Source organism: Dermacentor andersoni, chromosome 3 (genome assembly GCF_023375885.2).
Source record: "Dermacentor andersoni chromosome 3, qqDerAnde1_hic_scaffold, whole genome shotgun sequence".
NCBI classification, from domain to species: Eukaryota; Metazoa; Arthropoda; class Arachnida; order Ixodida; family Ixodidae; genus Dermacentor; species Dermacentor andersoni.
In genome coordinates, this window is record NC_092816.1 from 117,821,506 (window position 1) to 117,840,897 (window position 19,392).

The following is a 19,392-nucleotide window of genomic DNA, read 5'->3' on the forward strand; positions in this document are numbered from 1 at the left end:
GCGGATGTGGCTAATCGTAGGCGAATTTTGCTGCTACATTGTGCAGTTGGTGAAGCCTGTGCACCTTCGTCGAAAAGGAGGATTACTCATGGTTTCCTGCAGTCTGAAATCGTCAACGGCGGAAAAGAGGCCTTCGACCGAAGCATGCCGTCTACTAGCCGCGAGGGCTTCCCGCAAAGAAAGCGTCGAAAGATTGGTGGCCGACCACCCCGTGATTTTTCTGCCCCATTGGCCCACGGTGGGGAAGAGGAGGTCGCCCACGATCTCGGTGTAACCTCGGAGGAGTGCCCCCTGTCATCCGTGTCGGGTTTAACCGCCGATCCTCCAAGACTTTTTACGTTCGGCCTATTCACCTACGACACGCTGCTTAAGTGACAGTTCGACTGGCCCGCACGGAGCACGATCCGAGTTATCGAGGACAGAGAAGCGCTTGTGTGCAGGGCCTGCCTTTGGCGTTGTCATTACGCTTACGGTTCCCAGTGGATGCCTTGTCAGTTTGTTACAACCGGACTTATAACTCGTTGTCTCAAGTGTGCATAACAAGGAATAATACTGTATAAAAGAAACAACAGGCATTTGTGTGTGGCATTTTGGATTGGAGGATGTGGCAAGTGAAAATAAAAAAAGTCTTGGCTTATTTTACTATTTCTTGGCGGCCTTGAGAAAGCCGGTTGAGATTGCCAGTCGACAATCCCGGTGGAAGTGTCGGTGGCATGCGCTTGTTTGTGCACGACATAGATTCTAGTGCTGTGACATTGCATTGTCCAGAGAGAGAAATATAAAAAAAACAAGAGGGTAAAGGCAGCGCAGTTAACCAGATGAATTGTACGGTTCATTACTCTGCACAGGGGGGATAAAGTAAGGGAATAAAAGATGAGAGGAGAAGATAAAAGATTATGCAAATCCCACGCGCTGTGGGAATCGATATAAGCGAAGCTTTCTCGGCTGTTTGCCTTGATTGACGGTGAATTGCGGTGATCTTGACGGCGAATATTTAGTTTCTTCAACGTACAGTCCAACACCAGAATGGTGAGTTGATGTTAAACGCTACCTTGCCTTCAGCACTGCTACTTGTCTGCTAGCACACAGAACACACAGGGAGAGGTATTTGCTTGTGGGATTGTTGTGTGTGATAACCTGTGAGAGGGTTGAGCATTGTATTTGCCTCACATGGCACATCGCATCGTGGCAGAAGTATTAAACTGGAATTGAATTATGGGCGGTACGTGCCAAAGCACATTTGGATTTGAGGCACGCTATAATCCTAATCCATAAGAAAGGGGACGCCAAAGACTTGAAAAATTATAGACCGATCAGCTTACTGTCCGTTGCCTACAAAGTATTTACTAAGGTAATCGCAAATAGAATCAGGAACACCTTAGACTTCTGTCAACCAAAGGACCAGGCAGGATTCCGTAAAGGCTACTCAACAATCGACCATATTCACACTATCAATCAAGTGATAGAGAAATGTGCAGAATATAACCAACCCTTATATATAGCTTTCATTGATTACGAGAAAGCGTTTGATTCAGTCGAAACCTCAGCAGTCATGGAGGCATTACGGAATCAGGGTGTAGATGAGCCATATGTAAAAATACTGGAAGATATCTATAGCGGCTCCACAGCCACCGTAGTCTTCCACAAAGAAAGCAACAAAATCCCTATAAAGAAAGGCGTCAGACAGGGAGATACGATATCTCCAATGCTATTCACAGCATGTTTACAGGAGGTATTCAGAGGCCTGGAGTGGGAAGAATTGGGGATAAAAGTTGATGGAGAATACCTTAGCAACTTGCGATTCGCTGATGATATTGCCTTGCTTAGTAACTCAGGAGACCAATTGCAATGCATGCTCACTGACCTGGAGAGGCAAAGCAGAAGGGTGGGTCTGAAAATTAATCTGCAGAAAACTAAAGTACTGTTTAACAGTCTCGGAAGAGAACAGCAGTTTACGATAGGTAGCGAAACACTGGAAGTGGTAAGGGAATACATTTACTTAGGGCAGGTAGTGACCACGGATCCGGATCATGAGACTGAAATAACCAGAAGAATAAGAATGGGTTGGGGTGCGTTTGGCAGGCATTCTCAAATCATGAACAGTAGGTTGCCACTATCCCTCAAAAGGAAAGTGTACAACAGCTGTGTGTTACCAGTACTCACATATGGGGCAGAAACCTGGAGGCTTACGAAAAGGGTTCTGCTGAAATTGAGGACGACGCAACGAGCTATGGAAAGAAGAATGATGGGTGTAACGCTAAGGGATAAGAAAAGAGCAGATTGGGTGAGGCAACAAACGCGGGTAAACGACATCTTAGTTGAAATCAAGAAAAAGAAATGGGCATGGGCCGGACATGTAATGAGGAGGGAAGATAACCGATGGTCACTAAGGGCTACGGACTGGATTCAAAGGGAAGGGAAGCGTAGCAGGGGGCGGCAGAAAGTTAGGTGGGCAGATGACATTAAGACGTTTGCAGGGACAACATGGCCACAATTAGTACATGACCGGCGTAGTTGGAGAAGTATGGGAGAGGCCTTTGCCCTGCAGTGGGCGTAACTAGGCTGATGATGATGATGATAGTGGCGGACGCCGGATTAATTTTTACATCACGGTGTTCTCTGAACGTGTCTCTAAATATAGGTGCATGCGCATTTTTATTTCACCCCCATCGAAATGCGGCTGCTGCGGTCGAGATCACATCCGCGACCTCGAGCAATGCCATAACCGCAAAGCTACCACGGAGGCACAGAAGTGTTGATTTCAGGCGCGACCGCTTCCGCAGTCTCGCCTAGACACAGCCGTGGGCTTGCTATGCTTCTGCACGCCCGGTATCAGTTGTGCGCTTCACATATTTTCATAGTGTTTCTCTTTCATAATAGCAGAAATGTACCGTACCATACCCCGAACTTAAATTTATCTCGTTTCCCCTTAAGCGCTGTCGTGTGTAGTAGCACGGCCGCCTGGATCGGCGCTCGCGGTGGGATTCAGTCGTTCCATTCTGACGGAGAGGCCGTAATTGGGAACAAGCGCTGGCCAACATGCTCTACGGCACTTTGAGTGTGCAACTAAAATGTGGTGACACTGTCGGGTAGGAAGGCCACGAGCAATGGCGTAAACTTGAGCGGCCAGATTAGTGGCGCCAGCTGGTGGTGCAAAGCTGAACCACACAAACTCAGAGCCAGTTACTATATTCTGCTTCGCTGCTGGCGGAAATTTTCGACAGCAGCGTAATCGTGTTCACAATTAAGCCGCTGCAGTAAATTTGCACCAGCAGCGAAGCAGAATATAGTGGGTTACTGCAATTTTAGCACTGTGTTTGTGTTCAGCTCTACGCCACCAGGCGGCTGCACCGCTCCCGCCGCTCACGTTTACGCCCCCGCTCGACCGGCCAATCCGCCCAAACCAACTCCGTTTGCCGGAATAGCGGGCGAGCTCAAAGTCCCTAATGTTTGCTAAGCCCGATACGCCCAGCCAAGTTCTGTCCAATGCCATGCGGGTTTCGAGGATGGCATGCGCTGTCGCGTTCTGGCACGTCGGTGCCCAGATAGATCAGTTGCTGGCCGCATGTGCTTGAAAACGAGCGGTGAATTTGGCGATGCAAAACCGTAGCGAGCGCTACTGTAAACTGTGCGCACTGCTCGCCAGGCTGTGTGTTACGGCGCTGCAGTGGGCGCGCGAAATTTCAGCGCTGGTCACCCATTGCGGAAAGGGGCGTGGCCGCTCCTTTCGCCGCAGCGCGGGGCGTACGCCCTTCCCCTCGGCTCCCATGCTACGGCTGCGCGCGAGACGATTTCCTTCACCTTTACGATATTGCTTTATAAGAAACCACGCAAAGTTGTGCTGAACAAAAAGCCGCACAAAAGCACGGATGGCCCCTGTCGCTATTTTTTTTTTCTTTGCGCTCCCGCCTTTGTCGGGACGTTGCTGCCCGATGAGAGTACACTGGTCAGCGAAAGTTTGCGGTAAAATTACTTCCGTGTGCTCAAGCGCAGCATGCCGATGGAAAGCTTACAAGCGAGAGAAGGCATTCGAGCTCTCTCTGTTAGAAGGAATGCCACCTTACTAACGAGGCAACGCAGATTTTTTTTTTTTTTTTTCGCGAATCAGCAGGCCGCAAGCTTTCTTTTGTGGCCTTTTCATACTAGGGGCTGAGAAGACCGAACACAGAGATGTTCAGAGTGCGAGAAATACAAAACCTCTTGTAAATCTTTTGTTCTTCAGCCAACATATTAAAAAAAGAAGTTGGGTACATATCTAAAACCATCTATGTGGAGTATCTCTGCATATTCGTGGAGAAAGGAATATACAGAGCCTTGCTGTTCTATAGTTCAGTGCAGCTGTCGGTGTCAGTTGCACTCAATTTTTTATATGAATGCAAAAAAAAAGCACCACTATGCAATACACACGCAAGTTTTTTTGCATGTAGAGACGCAGAAAAGCTCCTTCGAATGCAACGGCCGGAATAATGCCAAAACTTCCAACCGACATCTTAAGCACACCAGAGCCAGAAATGTTTATCTTGCTACAAGTTCCATCTCTCTCTTTAATGTCGCTATCACACATATCGCCGATTCTACACGCAACCACACTGCCCACGACCCTCGAGCCGTGATTCCGACGCTGTTTCTTCTCGTTGTGCCATGTTGTACTTTTGAAGGAGAAGATTCCGTATCCCACGCTGCGCCGACTCGTGACGACACGTATGCGCAGACGCGTGGAGAGCACGGTTACTTTTGTTTGTATTGTGTTATTCATTGCTCCCCTGCTTGACCCCCTGCTTGAGACAGGCAAAAAATTAAACAAGACAACACAAAATCCACAAAAAAGTTGGATTCACTTAAAAAAAGAAATCTTTATTTATGTTTATATAGTGCGCCGACCTCGCCGACAAGAAACATCGGCGACGGTGGCGGCGCGCCGACGTCTCGGCGCACACTTTGAGCCGGATGGATGAATGGATGCTATGAGTGCCTGTACGGAACAGGGTTGTGGGTGGCGCCACCAAGCTCTTCTTAATATACTGCCGGATGTCCTACCTATATTATAAACGACAAAAGAAAAAGACAGAAAACGCGATAAATTTACATAACCAAAATTTATTGACCCCTATTGGGAACATTGTTTTTGTACACCTCCGTTGTTTGTCGTTTCGCTATTGTTCTTCCACGAGTTTTCCAATCGCCTCTTAGTAATCTCTATTGCGGAAATGTTTACGTTCCTCCTGCTGTTGCTGCATCTAAGGGCTTCAAGGAGGACAGAGATACCTAAATCGACCACTGAGCAGATATCTTCACACAATGAGAAGGAGAGTGTGCAAAAAATGCTGAAACACCTATAGCAGAGTCAATGCGCGTGATTCTCGGTGGTCTCGAGACTCCGGCCGCTAAAGGTGCCCTACAAGGGCTCGCCGTGCTAGAGCCGCTTATCGCAGCTCTTTATATGCTGTAAAGATTTTGTTTGGCGCTTGTGCTGTTCACGCAGGGGAGGCCCACACAACAGCTTCATCCTAGCGCCTCTATATTTAAGTTCACTTGAATTGGTGACTACAGACTTGATACGAAACCTGATAGTGGCTTCATGGATGACATTTGTGAATATTTGTCATCAGAGTGTTGAACTTGCTTTCACCTTTGCGCATCCCTCTTGCTATGCCGTCATCATCCCTCATCACACCTCTATGTCCCTGTTCGCCCTCCCCCTGTGCAGAGTAGCAGGCTAGAGCGCCTCAGCTCAGGCCGGCCTCTCTGCCTTCTTTCAATTAAATTATATATATATCTTCTAGGTAAATCTCTCGCAACAGCTGTACAGAATCGTCACTTAATCCTTCCCCTTCCTGAATATCCCAAAAAATGTTGCGGTCTACGTTGTCATACGCTCCTGTAATTTCTAAAAAAGGCCATATATAACGGTCTCGTTTCTACTCTGAATATTTCAATACACAGAGTAAGGACAAATAAGTTGTCATCCAGACGCCTACATATTCTGAAGCCATTCTGAAGTTCCCACAAAATGCCATTATTCCCTGCCCATGCTTGCAGCTTTAATTTAATTACCTGCATTGCTAATGCGTATATTACCGATGTAGTGGTAAGCGGTACATGCGAGTGCCTTCTATATTTCTCCCCTGTACCTTTATAAGTTAAATTCATTCTGATTTATTGCTGACTGTTTGGTATTCGGCTATCTTTCAAAGGTTTTTCTACTGTTTTCAACATAGCTTCCTTACTTTTTGGTTCTAGTTCATTATTCAGCCTAACCTCGTCTAGCCCTGTGGCTGTGCGCTTACGAATGTTCTCTTCGGCATTCTTAAAGTTGAAATTTGTCAGAACCATCTCCTTTTCCTTCTGGTTCTCTTTCACGCTCTTTCTTTCCTCACACACAACCTCGTAATTGCCTTGGAAAGATTCGGCTGTTACTTTTCGGATGTAATTTATAGCCGATCCCCTCTTCAAATTGTTTCCATCTTCGTCTAGGATATTTTGTCGTATTGCGCCACACTTCTTGCCTAATAGGTTTGTGCGGCTCCAAAATATTATAAGTGCGAATTCTTTTTCTCACGCATTTCTTACAACCAACGTTCTCTTTCTCCTTTTGTGTACGCTTGAACCATTATTTGAACCATTAATTTTTCTACGGGTGTATTTCCAATTTTCTGGCTACTTCATCCTGCGATAACTGTGCTTTTTTTTGCCTGCCTGCGCTGTCGGGATGCTTTCTGTCATTCGGCGAATGCTTCTCGTATCTTCATGTTCCACCAGCTTTTCGGTTTCTTTCTTCCTTTCCAACGAACATGTTGCCTCTCTTTCCGTATATCTGTCGTTATTACACTTAAAAGCTCACTATTTCCCACTCTTTGCTTGGCCATTTGCGAAATTCTTCTTCGACCCTTGTGACTATATTTGTTATTTGTTAAGCGTTCAAATTTTCACTGGCCATTTTGCGTTCCTTGTTTTCTTTCTCAGTTACATATCTAATTTTTGAAATGATGCGTTTGTGGTCACTCCATATGATGCCATACCCTTCCTCGTCAATGGCCATTTCTCTCAGCTTATCATGAACTCCTTCTGGCATCAGACAGCATTCAATGGCCGATTGTTGGTTTCCCACTTCCTACTAGGTTTGCCCATCACACTTAGGCCCTGTATTTACCATAACAAGATTATGGTGCTCACAAAGATCTAGCATTTACTTCCCGTTGCTACATGCAGGGCAACGACGACAGCAAGAATTCACCTGCCGTGTTCATATAATTGTTATCACAATAAAGAGCGAATTGATTGCCCTTTCTAATTCGTGTTCAGAAAGCTGAAAGTATGGAACATTTCTTTATAGAGTGTCGTAGGTTTGACGTGCACAGCGAACGACTTCTATAAGGACCCTTTCAGCAACTTGGATTGGTCAGTACGCTTCCTGTGATACCGTCTGTTGGGGCGTCGGCACTAGCACAGTGCAACAGGAGCTTATGTGATGCCATATTTAATTTTGTAAGTGAAACTAGTCTGTCATCTTAGTTTTATCGCTTACTTTCCTGAATATAAACACAAAATTCTTAACTTCACATTTTAAAATATTAGAGCGTAAAAAATTGATATTGAGGATGAGTATTTATTTAATATCGTTTTTAATTGCAGAATTCTGTTTCACTATTATTTCTTTTTACCTACTGCTCCCGATTCATGGCCGATCCCCCGTAGTGGTTTGAGCCACATTCGTAGGCACCATACCAAACCGTGTTCTTCTATCTGGTTATGAACCATTTATGCCACGATTTAGAACCATCTTTCCTCGTGTTTTTTATAGGATACCTGCAGGGCAGAAGTGGTTAACGCATAATCGCGTCGGCTTTCCAACATAGATTTCGAGAACGAGGAAGAGGTGCAATCTCGCGTGCGAACAGCACTTTCTGGTAGGAGCGATAGCATTCTATTTGCACGGTGTTTCTCTGAGCTTCTCGAACGAGCATTCTACAGCCAGGACCAACAACGCCAAGGACACCTGCAAGCGGTCAGCCAGAACGCCGATCACTACTGCGCAGTTAGTTATGAGTCGCTGCATCGCGATAGAGGACTCCCAAAACGCGTGCCTCGGGAGCCGCGGCATGACACCGGTTGCGCCCGCACAGTCTCGAGCCTCCACCGTCTACCCGGAAGCGGCGGATCCCGAGATTAATGGCGTCTCCTCCACGGTCGGAACCACGGCGGGGCCTTCCTCGAGTGCTCTTGCGGCGACCGTGGTGCTTCCGATGGACGACCTGGTCACCACCAAGTCGTCCGCGAAGGAGCACTTCGGCCCAGACTCGTCTGCCCTGATGGACGAGGCTTTCCACGACCACTGCACCGTGTGCGAGATCGAGCAGCCGCGTCCGTTGTCGCTCGACTCGGTCAGCCTGAGCAGCGACGCCGCGCCCACGTGCCGCATATGCTTTTCCGGAGGCGGGAGAGAGCCGCTTCTCGAGCCCTGCCATTGCCGTGGTGAGTGCGCCTCTCCCTCTCTCCCTCACCGCGTCGTCGTTTATTTGCAGGATGTCCCGGGCAGGCTACTTCGGATCAGTGGGTGTCGAACTGGCATTTCTTTCTCCAGAATTCACCGCCGTATTGCGACTGAATGGTCACGTTCAGAACATTGGGCACCTGCTCTGCCGATGACGCGATGTCGGCAGCTTCATGGATGTTGTTTAATTAGGGTTCGATGCTATCTTCCGCAGAAAGCCGAGCCTGTAGCTGCGCAGTGAACCTTTGTTCGAGACCCACTGCGGTGGCTTAGGTGGCTATTGCTTTGCGCTGCTGAGCACGAGCTCACGGGTTCGATTCCTTGCCGCAGCGGCTGGATTTCTATAGGGGTGAAACGCGAACACCCTCCTGTACCGTGGGTTGGGTGCACGGTAAAGAAACCCCGGTGGTCGAAATTAATCCGGAGTCACTCACTACGGCGTGGATCATACTCAATCGCTGCATCGGCGCGTAAAACACCACAATTTATTCCAATTTTGCCAGAGGGTCAACCGGCGAAGTTGGAAGGGCGTGCAGGGCGAGTTATATTATTAGAATCTTTATCCTCACCCCCACTTCTCTTTCTCTCTCTCTCTCTGCTAACCTGTTTGTCCCTTAAAGGGAAACCAAAAAGAAAACTTATTTGAGCTGCAATAAGAATTGTCCAGGAACCACCAACGTAGATTTAAGTGCAAGTGAATAGCCCGAACAAAAGAGCGAGCGAGCGAACGAATGAGCAAGCGAGAGATAAAGCGAAAGTTATCCCTGCCCAGTCCGACCTCGGACTAACTACAAGAACGGCCGAAAAAGCAAAGGAAAACAATTGACTTCAATAAGTTGCCCTTCTACAGTACAAAAAAAAAATCGATCCTTACCACGGGAGGAGGCCTGGTAGCACAGTGTAGTGGATCGAGTCACCGCCTTGCAGTTCCCGCGCCAGCTCACCGCGTTGTCTGGTGCTTTGGCAGCATCTATCGATGAAGGTGGGATAAAAGGTATTCTAAAGCAGCTAGATACTGAACTTGCAAAGTTTCGAGAAATGCTGCGAAAAAGAAGACAGCCCAGATATGAAAAAAGATAGTTTGAACTCCACGACATCAAAAAAATAAGAAGGAACAGCCAATGACCTTCATATTATCTTGTAAATTATCAACGCAATTATCAACGTCGAAATTAAATAATGTATAAATAGTAGATTATTGCAAGTTCAAACAATTCATTACTCATACCTTGGCTACACGGTTGAAAGCGAAATATTTTCACAGTACTTCCCTGAGGGTGACGACTACCAGCAGCCACGGCAGCAAAGCTGGCGTAATGTTGTCACCAAAGCTGGGCCTATTTTGGCGACTGCACTTCCTCAGTAGACTACGCAGCCATTTCTTTTCGTCATGCTTTTTTTTTATTTTGTCGTGGTATAAGCAGCATAGGACGGTTAGGAGAGTACGGTGCAAAGCAGAAACTGGTGACGACCGCTCGGTTGAAATATGTAGCAAGTGCCTCGCTGATGTTACTTCCGGCTTCTACAGTGCCGGTGGAAAAGAGGGAAAGTTTACGAAGCTATGCTATTGTGCGACATCTTTTGCGACAGTCAGTGGGTTGTGGGAGTGCCACACAAATAGTGCTGCGACGAGGGCTAGTTGCTCAAACATTATTGGCAGACGCGCTACTTTAGGTGTAACAAAGGACTTGTTAGGTACGAAAAGAAACAGACAAGTTGCCGCGTAAATCTTAACGCTTACTCAGCTTGTTCAACCAAATTTCAACAGCATCTCCTTTGAAAGAGGTCTGAGTTCATCTACAAAACAAAAGTATCGAAACGACTGCTCAGCTTCTCGAGCAGTGTATCTTGCTTGCATTCCTCACACATGGAGTACCCGCTTGCTTAAGCTGTGTTTTATTTTATACAGGTGTTTCAGGTCAAACACCGCGCTACGCTCCACGTGAGTCAGCATTCCGCTAAATCTAGACTGGCACGAGGAATGGATTACGCGAAATGCAAAGATCCGCACGCAGGCTTTCCTACGTATCTAACTTACCCGAACCAACATGACCACGTTTTCGCTAGTATAGGCAGTATAGGCCTGCCAGAGCGGAGGAATGCGTTGTGAAAACCGGAAGCGTTGTTGAGGCGGCAGGAATGACGTCACTAGTCTGCACGTTGACGCCGTAATTACAGCCCGAGGTCCGAAGCCTCTCTTACGAGAGACGAGGTGCGTGGAGTGGATCACTTACCGGTTTTGCACATCGTTCATTGCCGAATGACTCGGTGGACGAGCGTGAAATGGTTCTGTGCCACGATATCAGGCGGCACACGAAAGCACCGGAGCGGAGGCGATCTACTGGCTGAGCGCTTTGCTTGAGTTGAGTCACCACGTTTGTCCGCGCACTTATATCTGCTATTCAGCGCGTTGCCAGAATGTAAAACTTTTTCGGGTTCGAGTCGCCGGAACACTCGTTTACCGAGGTTATCCAATTATGAAACTAAAAGTCATGTGCATCTGGCTTACGATATCTTTGCAGTCACTTTAACCGGCCATTGTTCTGACTTCAAATAGTTTATCGGAGCAGGCTAGGAACGCGTAGCTTGGATATCAATCTTTTGCTATCCATTTGAGTTCACGAAGCTAAGAAGTCACATGCGACATGTAGAAACTCCCACAGTGATAGCTGAACGGGCGTATATACAAGGTGTTTCACGTAACATTAACCAATAATTAAAGAAAAAGTGTCTAACCGCAGCTGGATGACACCAACGACATGTGGTCTGTCATCCTGTAGAACTCCAAAAACATTTGTTTGTATTCCGTTTAATTAGGCAATTTACTGACATCAATTATTGAATGTTTTTAATACTTACCTTAGGGCCAAGTGCGTTTCGTTACGTTGTAGTCGGGGGTGGGGGTTCAGAAACGGTTCATCCATTTCTTTACGGCAACCTACGTGCTACGTGGTGATGTTTTTCGGTGTTTAAGGAAATGCTGGGAAATATAAAAAGAACCCACCTGACTGCACTCATGCGCTAACCTATCGCAGCGCTGTCAACCATGCTTCAAGCCTATCGCTTGTGAGGTACGACGGCGCTTCCTTTCCGTGTGCCACCCTCAGAAGATGCTGACGCACTGTGAAGGCGATGCCTCCGCGGCCACTCGATTCGCCACGATCCGCGCGAACGGTTCTTTCACCCTATTAGATTTGTCGGACGATCCTACCGCTGTCAAACAGATGTAGGAGTCGTCGGACGATCTCGCCGCTGCCACCATTTGAAGGAGTTCACGGTCGTAGAGAGGAACTCGGTGAACAGGATTTATTTACGTTATGTACATCTTCGACAAGACATACATCGACAGTCCAGCGCGACTCCCAAATGGAGCCCGCAAGACTAACATACAGCAAACAGCTTACGAGCACGCAGCTCACGACGAGGAGCACACCCTAGCAGCCGGCAATCGCTGCTTATAAGCACTTGGTCCCCCTTTGATTCCAAGTGCACGGAAACGTTCGTCCAGTCATCGTTCGATGTCACCGTAGATGACCCGCCCTTTTGGAGGAGGCGGGCTCACATACTCGTGTTGCACAGGTTTCAGTGGTCCGGAGCCGACGTCAGAAGGGCTTCGTAGAACTCTGAGCCATCCCTGTTGACGCGGCCGGATAGCACTTTGTCTGGTGTCTCGAAAAGCTCATGGGGAGGTTCCGCCAATTACCTCCCCTCGAGAACTCCTCTGAGCTGACCCCGTGCCACGTTGCTGCCGGTTATCCGCAGTTCTCTGAAGTGCGCCCCGTCCGGTTGGATTGGAACACGTGCAGCGGGCTGAAATAGCTGGCACGTTGTCACCCGTACGGCCATTCTTAACAACCCGTAGCACGCTTGATAGCGTGACAATACGATAGCGCAAGAGCGCAGTCGCGTGCGTTTATTTCATATTTGGCGGCCATTTTTTTTAAACTCTGAAAAAGATCACACAGCATGTACGTTGCCAAAGAAAATTCGATCAGTTGTTTCTGAGTCTCCTCTACAACGTAACGAAACGCACTTGGCCCTCAAGTGAATATGCACAATTTTACATAATAGATTTTAGCTATTTAACTAATTAAACAGAATATAAAGATAAATCATATAAGGAGCGCCACATGCCGACAAACCCCACCCCATGTCGTTGGTTTCATTCGGGTGCGCTTAACCGCTTCCTTAAATTCATTGGTCGAAGTTACGTGAAACACCCTCATACTTACATTGGCGTTACGCAGAACAACTTTCATGAGATGATTCGCTCGCATGCTGCCTGCTCGTGTGTGAAAACCTGAGACAGGGTTTACAGCGCTCGCAGTTTGCAGCTTTGAAAGGTTTCAGTGCACAAGAACAATAGCTCAAGCCGCCCCAGGAGCTGCAGTGTTTCGGGAAGGCATCGCAAATTTTGACGGAAAACCTCTCCTCGACATTTTTATTTATGACGCAAGCGCCGTCGGAAACAAAGCAGTTTACGAATATATTGTTTTTTCTTTTAGCCGGAGGTTCCTATGCATAGGATGTCTAATAGCACACTTTTTTGCTCTGAGAGAATGCATCGGAGCTCTTATGCGTCAGGATGCCATGTGGGCAGCCTCACGTTTTACTTATTGCAAAGCGTGCTATTCTCTGCCAGCGCACTGCGCCGTTTGTAGCCAGTTCCACAGTTGCGACGTTGTCAAAGGTATCCGTGCGTTAGGGCACGCCATGAAAGAAGCACGTAAATGGGTTGCTTATCGCAAGATACAAGCAAGTATCTAGCACCTAAGCGTAATGGGAGAGAGGTAGCGCATCCAAGCTGATTTAGCGTACCCAAAAATAGCTGCACAGAACCTACGCAAACGAGCACGTTTTGCGTTCATCTGCAGCTCTTTTTCTATGTCAAGTTTTGCACGTCGATACGGTAGCGTCCACAAAACTTGAGACCCCTTATTAGCACCGCGTAATATCTGCCGAATATTGCAGGGCTGCGTGCTGGGTGGAATTCTTCGCAAAATGCGAATGCAAATAAACGGAGAGGTCTATATTCCTATCGGCGCTCTTGCGATATTGGCAAGAACGTGCAATAGTTATTTCTGTAAATAAATAAGAAAGCTGCTATATAGCACTATTTCAGGTCCAGCAAATCTGTTTGCGTGGTTTCTTTGCAGGCACAATCGGATTCGTCCACAGGGAGTGCCTTGAGCTGTGGATTCGGCGCACGGTGAACCCCCAGTGCCAGGTCTGCCACTTCCAGTATACCGTCAGAAAGGAAGCAAAGGTAAGCTTACAGATGACTTCTGTCAAGAGTCACGATGGTCTCGAATGTACAATTCGTCGTGGCGATCTTGATCTTGAAGGTGCTTCCCAACACAACTTAAGTCTTGCGTTGACCGTGTGAACGTCGGCAATGGTTCGCAACAGTAGATGCGACAACAGCTTCCTTTTAAACGACAACGACGACTGAGTACGTACCACAGATGCAATATCTCTTATACCTATTTACGTGCTGCCCAAAGTTCTAAAGGCCTGACAGAACTTCACTACGTCACCTCCCAGCCTTAACAAAAGTATGGAGTCAAGTATCCTTTAGTGGCGGTGCACACAAACGTGGTCGTTTCCGATGAAATGTTCGCAAGCGACGCATACAAGCGCCCCACCACCATACCACAAATTATTCTAGTCACTCACGTTCATACGTGTCTGTTACACCTCCTTAACATGCGAGTCGAGTTCCTGCGGCATTGTTTCAAACATTTCTGACGTTGTTCTCATCATACTCCTGTCATCTGCACTGTTCATTAAAAACCATTCGCCATCTTGCCTACGAAAGCTTCCGTGCAACCTTCCCTCTGTAGTATATAGAAAGACACCAGCCATAAAAATAGATTATTTAAACCCGCCATTCCGGAGCCAGCTCCGCCCCTTTTTCAATCGTTAACAATGGCTGAAGTGGCGGAGATGAGTTTTTAGACTGCTCCCATAATAGGAGGGACGGTATAGAGGGAGGCTTACCGTCGCTGTGTATCGTAACCTTTTTTTTTTTTTTGCGTAACCTTTCCGAGGGCCAGTCAAGTTCAATGATCAATGTTTAGTAAATCTACTTTTGGTTAGAGTTATTCATATGTTCCCAACTGTCCCAATCAGGCGGGTAATCATGCCGCAATCTTTAGTTTCCAGCCTTTCCTCTGTTTTCTTCTGCAGCCGGCATGGCGCTTGCTGTCGGACGCTGAAGCCCGCCGCCCAGTGCTCGGTTACCTGGTACTGGGAACTCTCTTCGTGATCAGCACTGCCTTCGTTTTTTCTCTGGCCTGGTTGTACGCGGTGCGCCTTCCTGCCCGGGTAGGAAATAACATGGCCGCCGTAGTCGTAGTGCTGCTTTCAGTGCTGCACTTCCTGTGGCTCTATTTTCCCTTCGTCAGCTTCGTGTGAGTAAGAATAATCGAGTGAATGCAGCAGATGCGAAGAGCTGCGTGGTAGCTCGTGTCGTGCTTTTAATGCGGATCATTCTTCTCCGCTAGTGCAGCCACTTCTTTTGCGAGTGAGGGGCGGGCGTTCAAGTGGGCAGGTGCCGGTGATTGTGAAATCTAAAAGATAACGTACCGCAGGGGCGACTGGGTATGCGTGCTAAGATCACTTGGTTTTAGTTTGCTTTCCGTCTGATATCTTGCCATTGGAAGCGTTCTCTCTTACTTATTATAAATATATTAACACCTTACATCATCATCTCTACGCAACAGCTTTCTAAGCAACAGTTACATCTTATTGCGATAGCAGTTATGTGGACGCTTCAAGCGCATTTCTGCCGTCACCGTCTGCGTCGCCGTGAGGTTTAGTATGACTGAAAGCGTGTTAGGGTGAGCCGGCGAACGCGGTTCCATCTCGCGTGCGCGAGCGAGGAACGCCGCCTACATTCATGCCCTCTCCTGTGGCGTGCGAGGCAGGGGTGTCAGGCGAGGGAAGAGGGACGTTATTCTCCGGCGGTTGCTAGGGTGCCTTGATGTCCTCCTCGCCCGCCACTCCGTACAGAGTGGAGGCAACCGCGGTGTCCTCTTGGCCACGCGAATCGCGGACGGCGTAGTAGACGTATGGTAGACGTCTTTGGCGGACGCTGTATATAGGGACGCGATGCCGGCGCTCGTGTGCGACGTGGCCAAAGAGCGGGCTCACGCGGGCTTCATCTTCAAAGCGATCTGCCATGTTTGCACAGTGCGCGTAATGTCGGGAGGTTTGTATGCGCTGTGCTTTCGACGTTTCGTTCGCTTTGAAGCGACAGATGCACGGAGGTCAATTGGTCCGCGGCTGCCTGCCGCGATTCCTATCTCCAGCGTTTCACAGACAGCTTCCGCTGTCGTCGAGAGAGATGTGTTCATGTTTCACCGGTGCGCCCGTGACAGCGTGCTGTGTAATTTACTTAAAACACGTAGACGGGCTAGTTGATTTGAATCCATGATAGAATGTGTAAGCGCGACAAAACAAGCACGTTGGAAGAAGCAGACACACAAATACAGCGCAGTCTCTGTGTGTCTGTTTCGTCCTCGTTGTCTCACGCTGACACATTCTATCATTGTGAATTTAGTTAGTAAGCGAATGTTCACAAGTTTATACGGCCGATAAAACTGCTATCCTTACCATTGTACAGCTATCTACTAATTTCCTATCACAAACGGTGCTTTGCATTTAATGCCGAAGTGCAAATTTTTTCATGCAACCGTTATCTTCAAATCACGAAGGTTTCGCATTACGCAGACGCTACAGTGCAATCGTCCAAACTCATTTCTTACTCTATTCGCGCTGCATGCATGTTCGCTGAACAAATAAATAGCTGCGTACAAGTGGCTCTAGATTCACACTAGGCTTATGTTTTCCACACGATCATTTCTTTTTACTTTTCTTCCACTGAAAAAAATGTACGGCTACCACTTCGTGAAGAAATGTTGATATCTTTACACAAGTTTGCCACAAGTGCATGAGGAGAGATCTTTTAGTGTTGAAGAACCAACGGCATCAAAATGTCGAACCGCGTAACAACCTAGCATAACGTATTGTTCATGTAGAGCAGAGTCTGTCGAAAAATTTGCATCTGGAATATGAGTTGATACCTCACAAAGCACTGGCAAATGTAATCGGTTATTGCACAAAAACTGAAGAAACTCCTCCATTAGAGGTTGCCGGAAGTGATGCATGACCCAAACGCTGATAACCAGCGCGGCTCCTCCACATGACATCCGAAATTTGCCGATACATGCGGCTACCTGCTACGCACTGAAACATCTCCCAGGTGACTTGTTGGGATTGACTTCATATCCGCTGACCACCAGGCGCACTCGCCTGCTAAGGTGACATTTAAACGCTGCTAATAAGAAAATTGGACAATTGTCAGCTGTACAGTTTTGCTATAAGGTTTCTTCGACAGTATATAAGATTCACCTCAAACCACATTTGCCCAAAGCGACGTTTCTTTATAACTGGCGACAAAGAAAGCCCTGAACTAATTAACGCGTTCAGCAGCACGCCCGAAACGTCGACGCACACGAAAAACGAAGCTGACTACTTCATGGGACGCAGACAGTCTGAAGTCACTAGACCGCCGAAATTCAGTTGCTCTGCCGCAGTCTTTAACGTCGCAGGCAGTGTGCTACCGGATTCGGCCAGGTTAATTGCTTAGCACTCTCATAAAAGTAAAGTTACGAAACAGCTAGTAATAAAATTATGGCATAAGCCACTGAAGATGATTATGAAAGCCAGCGCTAGCTCTCTTGCGTAACCCGCTGCATATCCCCATGTCATCCGTGAATCACGAAACCTTGCGGCCACATCCGCGGACACAAAAATTGGCAATCTCTCTGCCACCCACTATGCCGAATGATACTATGACACACTATACATTTTCTTTATCGTGGCTCACAAGTACAAACGCCGTAGCGACCCCCACCATCCCTAGTATCCTGGGCGCAACTACGTTGCGATGGATATCCATCAAGCGGCCGTGCTCGACATGGAGGTTGCTGTTGCCGATGGAGTGTTTTCAGCTAGCGCGTACGCCAGCCAAGAAGGTGCCTTGGTCTCGCCTCCTCCTTCCCACCTGCGCCTTCCTCTTCCGCTCTTCCCGTTTTTATTGTGTGAGATCAGCTGACGAACATTCAAAGTATGCGAAGTAGAAATGGAAAGTGATTGCTTCAATACATGTATCTTTAGCTTGTCGTGGGGCTTATTACTTTGTTGCTAGGTCGATGCTAGCCGGGACATCTAAAAGCTAGTATGTGCACTTTAATTACTAGCCAGAAAGGCTTTCGTGTCCGCCATAGGCCAACAAGCGCCTCCTCCACACAGTTCCACACGAGGGCTGTATGGAGCCACAGAAAAAAAAAAAAAAAAACATCAAACTATGGGTTCAGCCAACGCCTCCTAGGTAGGAGGTCTGTGCGCTCTGCCTTTTGACGTAATGCTATTTGGACCAAAATTTCCATTGCCAAACTCAAAAGCGGCCACGACAAAATCACCGTGGCTTATTTGGTAATATCTCTATCAGATTATATTGCAATTGATCAAGGTAGCATGACGTCATGGATCAAAGTGAACCGGCCTTGCGCAATCTAGAAGGCGTTGGTTGAGCTCGGTGATCCCGTTCCGATCTCACACAAGTTCTTGTAATTACGAACCACAGCGTGTTTTTCTTCTTCAATTCATCGAACAGGTGGGCCACGATAACTTTCTTCCCTCCCCCCGCCCCCGCTCTTTTTTTTTTGATCACGCGAAGCAGTGCACTTTCAACTAATTCTGTGTTCCGCTTACTACTTGTGCCCGTGACCAACAATATACCAAGTTTTATGATATTGTGAAAGTGCTTTAAGAGACAGCAATTGAAAACTCTTGCCTCCTGCCATCGCGGTATTCATAAATTATTAGAATTATGCGTACCTACCGGCCTTTTATGCAAATTATACCGTCTTCTGTGTTGCTGGCGAATAGATAGAATCATTGTGTCATGCGGGTAGCATATTTACAATAGAATTCAGTTTTGACGCCCTGCTTCTCAGAGGTTTACTGCTGTGCCGGTATGTCTGAAGTATCTTCCGAACGATTATAAGATCACTAGGGGCTATTGCAAGTGTCTATTATTGGTTTTCATAATGAATAGGCAAAGCCCGCATTGTTTTGGATACTCTCTCAACTGCATGCTTTCTTATGGACAACACACGCGCACAATAATAAGCGACATACATATCGAGAACCAGTAGTTTTTCGTTTGGGAATTCCCGCGACCATCCATGGTTGCTCAGCGGCTATCGTGTTACCCTGCTAAGCACGAGGTCGCGGGATTGAATCACGGCCACGGCGGCTGCATTTCGTTGGGGGCGAAATGCGAAAACTGCCGTGGACAAGGATTTAGGCGCACGTTAGGGAACCCCAGATGGTCCAAATTTTTGCAGTCCCCCACTATGACGTGCCTCATACTCGGATAGTGGTTTTTGCATGTAAAACCCCATAACTGAGAAATTACCGTGGACCATTGCAGGTACTCTATCAGAGCGTACAAGAAATGGCAACGAAGCAGCGCCTCCCTGAAGCTCGTGCTGGGAGCCGGCGAAAACAGGAGGAGACTGTGGTCGTTCTTCGGCTCCCAACGGACCGGCAAGGGATCCCAAGAACCCGTGATCTCCTCTGGCAGCGCTCAATGAAGACGCCAGTGGAAGCACTCGGACGCAGAATTGCGCCAGCCAATGCGAGCAATGTGGTTCTACTAAAGTAGTTTTTTGGGCAAGAAATTAAAAGAGGACCTGCAAACTCATTCGTGCTTCCGTTCACTTACATGTAATACATGTAATAAGAGCAAGAGCTGTGAAAACTTGATGCAAGAAATTGAGCTAGTTTCCCTCTAGTTTTCTCTTATAATCTTGTTTTCTAGTACTGAC

At 47.5% G+C, this 19,392-nt stretch overlaps 1 protein-coding gene across 1 annotated transcript; it reads left to right on the forward strand.

The window, feature by feature from the left end:
- The first annotated feature begins 7,932 nt into the window (after positions 1-7,932).
- Positions 7,933-14,908, forward strand: LOC126538224 (E3 ubiquitin-protein ligase MARCHF4-like). The gene is made up of 3 exons (XM_050185123.3): positions 7,933-8,472; positions 13,648-13,757; positions 14,681-14,908. The coding sequence occupies exons 1-3, from the start codon at positions 8,043-8,045 to the stop codon at positions 14,906-14,908; spliced, it is 768 nt and encodes a 255-aa protein (XP_050041080.2). The 5' UTR covers positions 7,933-8,042.
- Positions 14,909-19,392: the final 4,484 nt, after the last annotated feature.

Bases quoted from the DNA above. Each gene is read 5' to 3' on its own strand.
- LOC126538224 (XM_050185123.3), top strand. From the start codon at position 8,043: ATGAGTCGCTGCATCGCGATAGAGGACTCCCAAAACGCGTGCCTCGGG. The intron at 8,473-13,647 runs GTGAGTGCGCCT...GTTTCTTTGCAG, and splicing joins CGAGCCCTGCCATTGCCGTG to GCACAATCGGATTCGTCCAC. The intron at 13,758-14,680 runs GTAAGCTTACAG...TTTCTTCTGCAG, and splicing joins CCGTCAGAAAGGAAGCAAAG to CCGGCATGGCGCTTGCTGTC.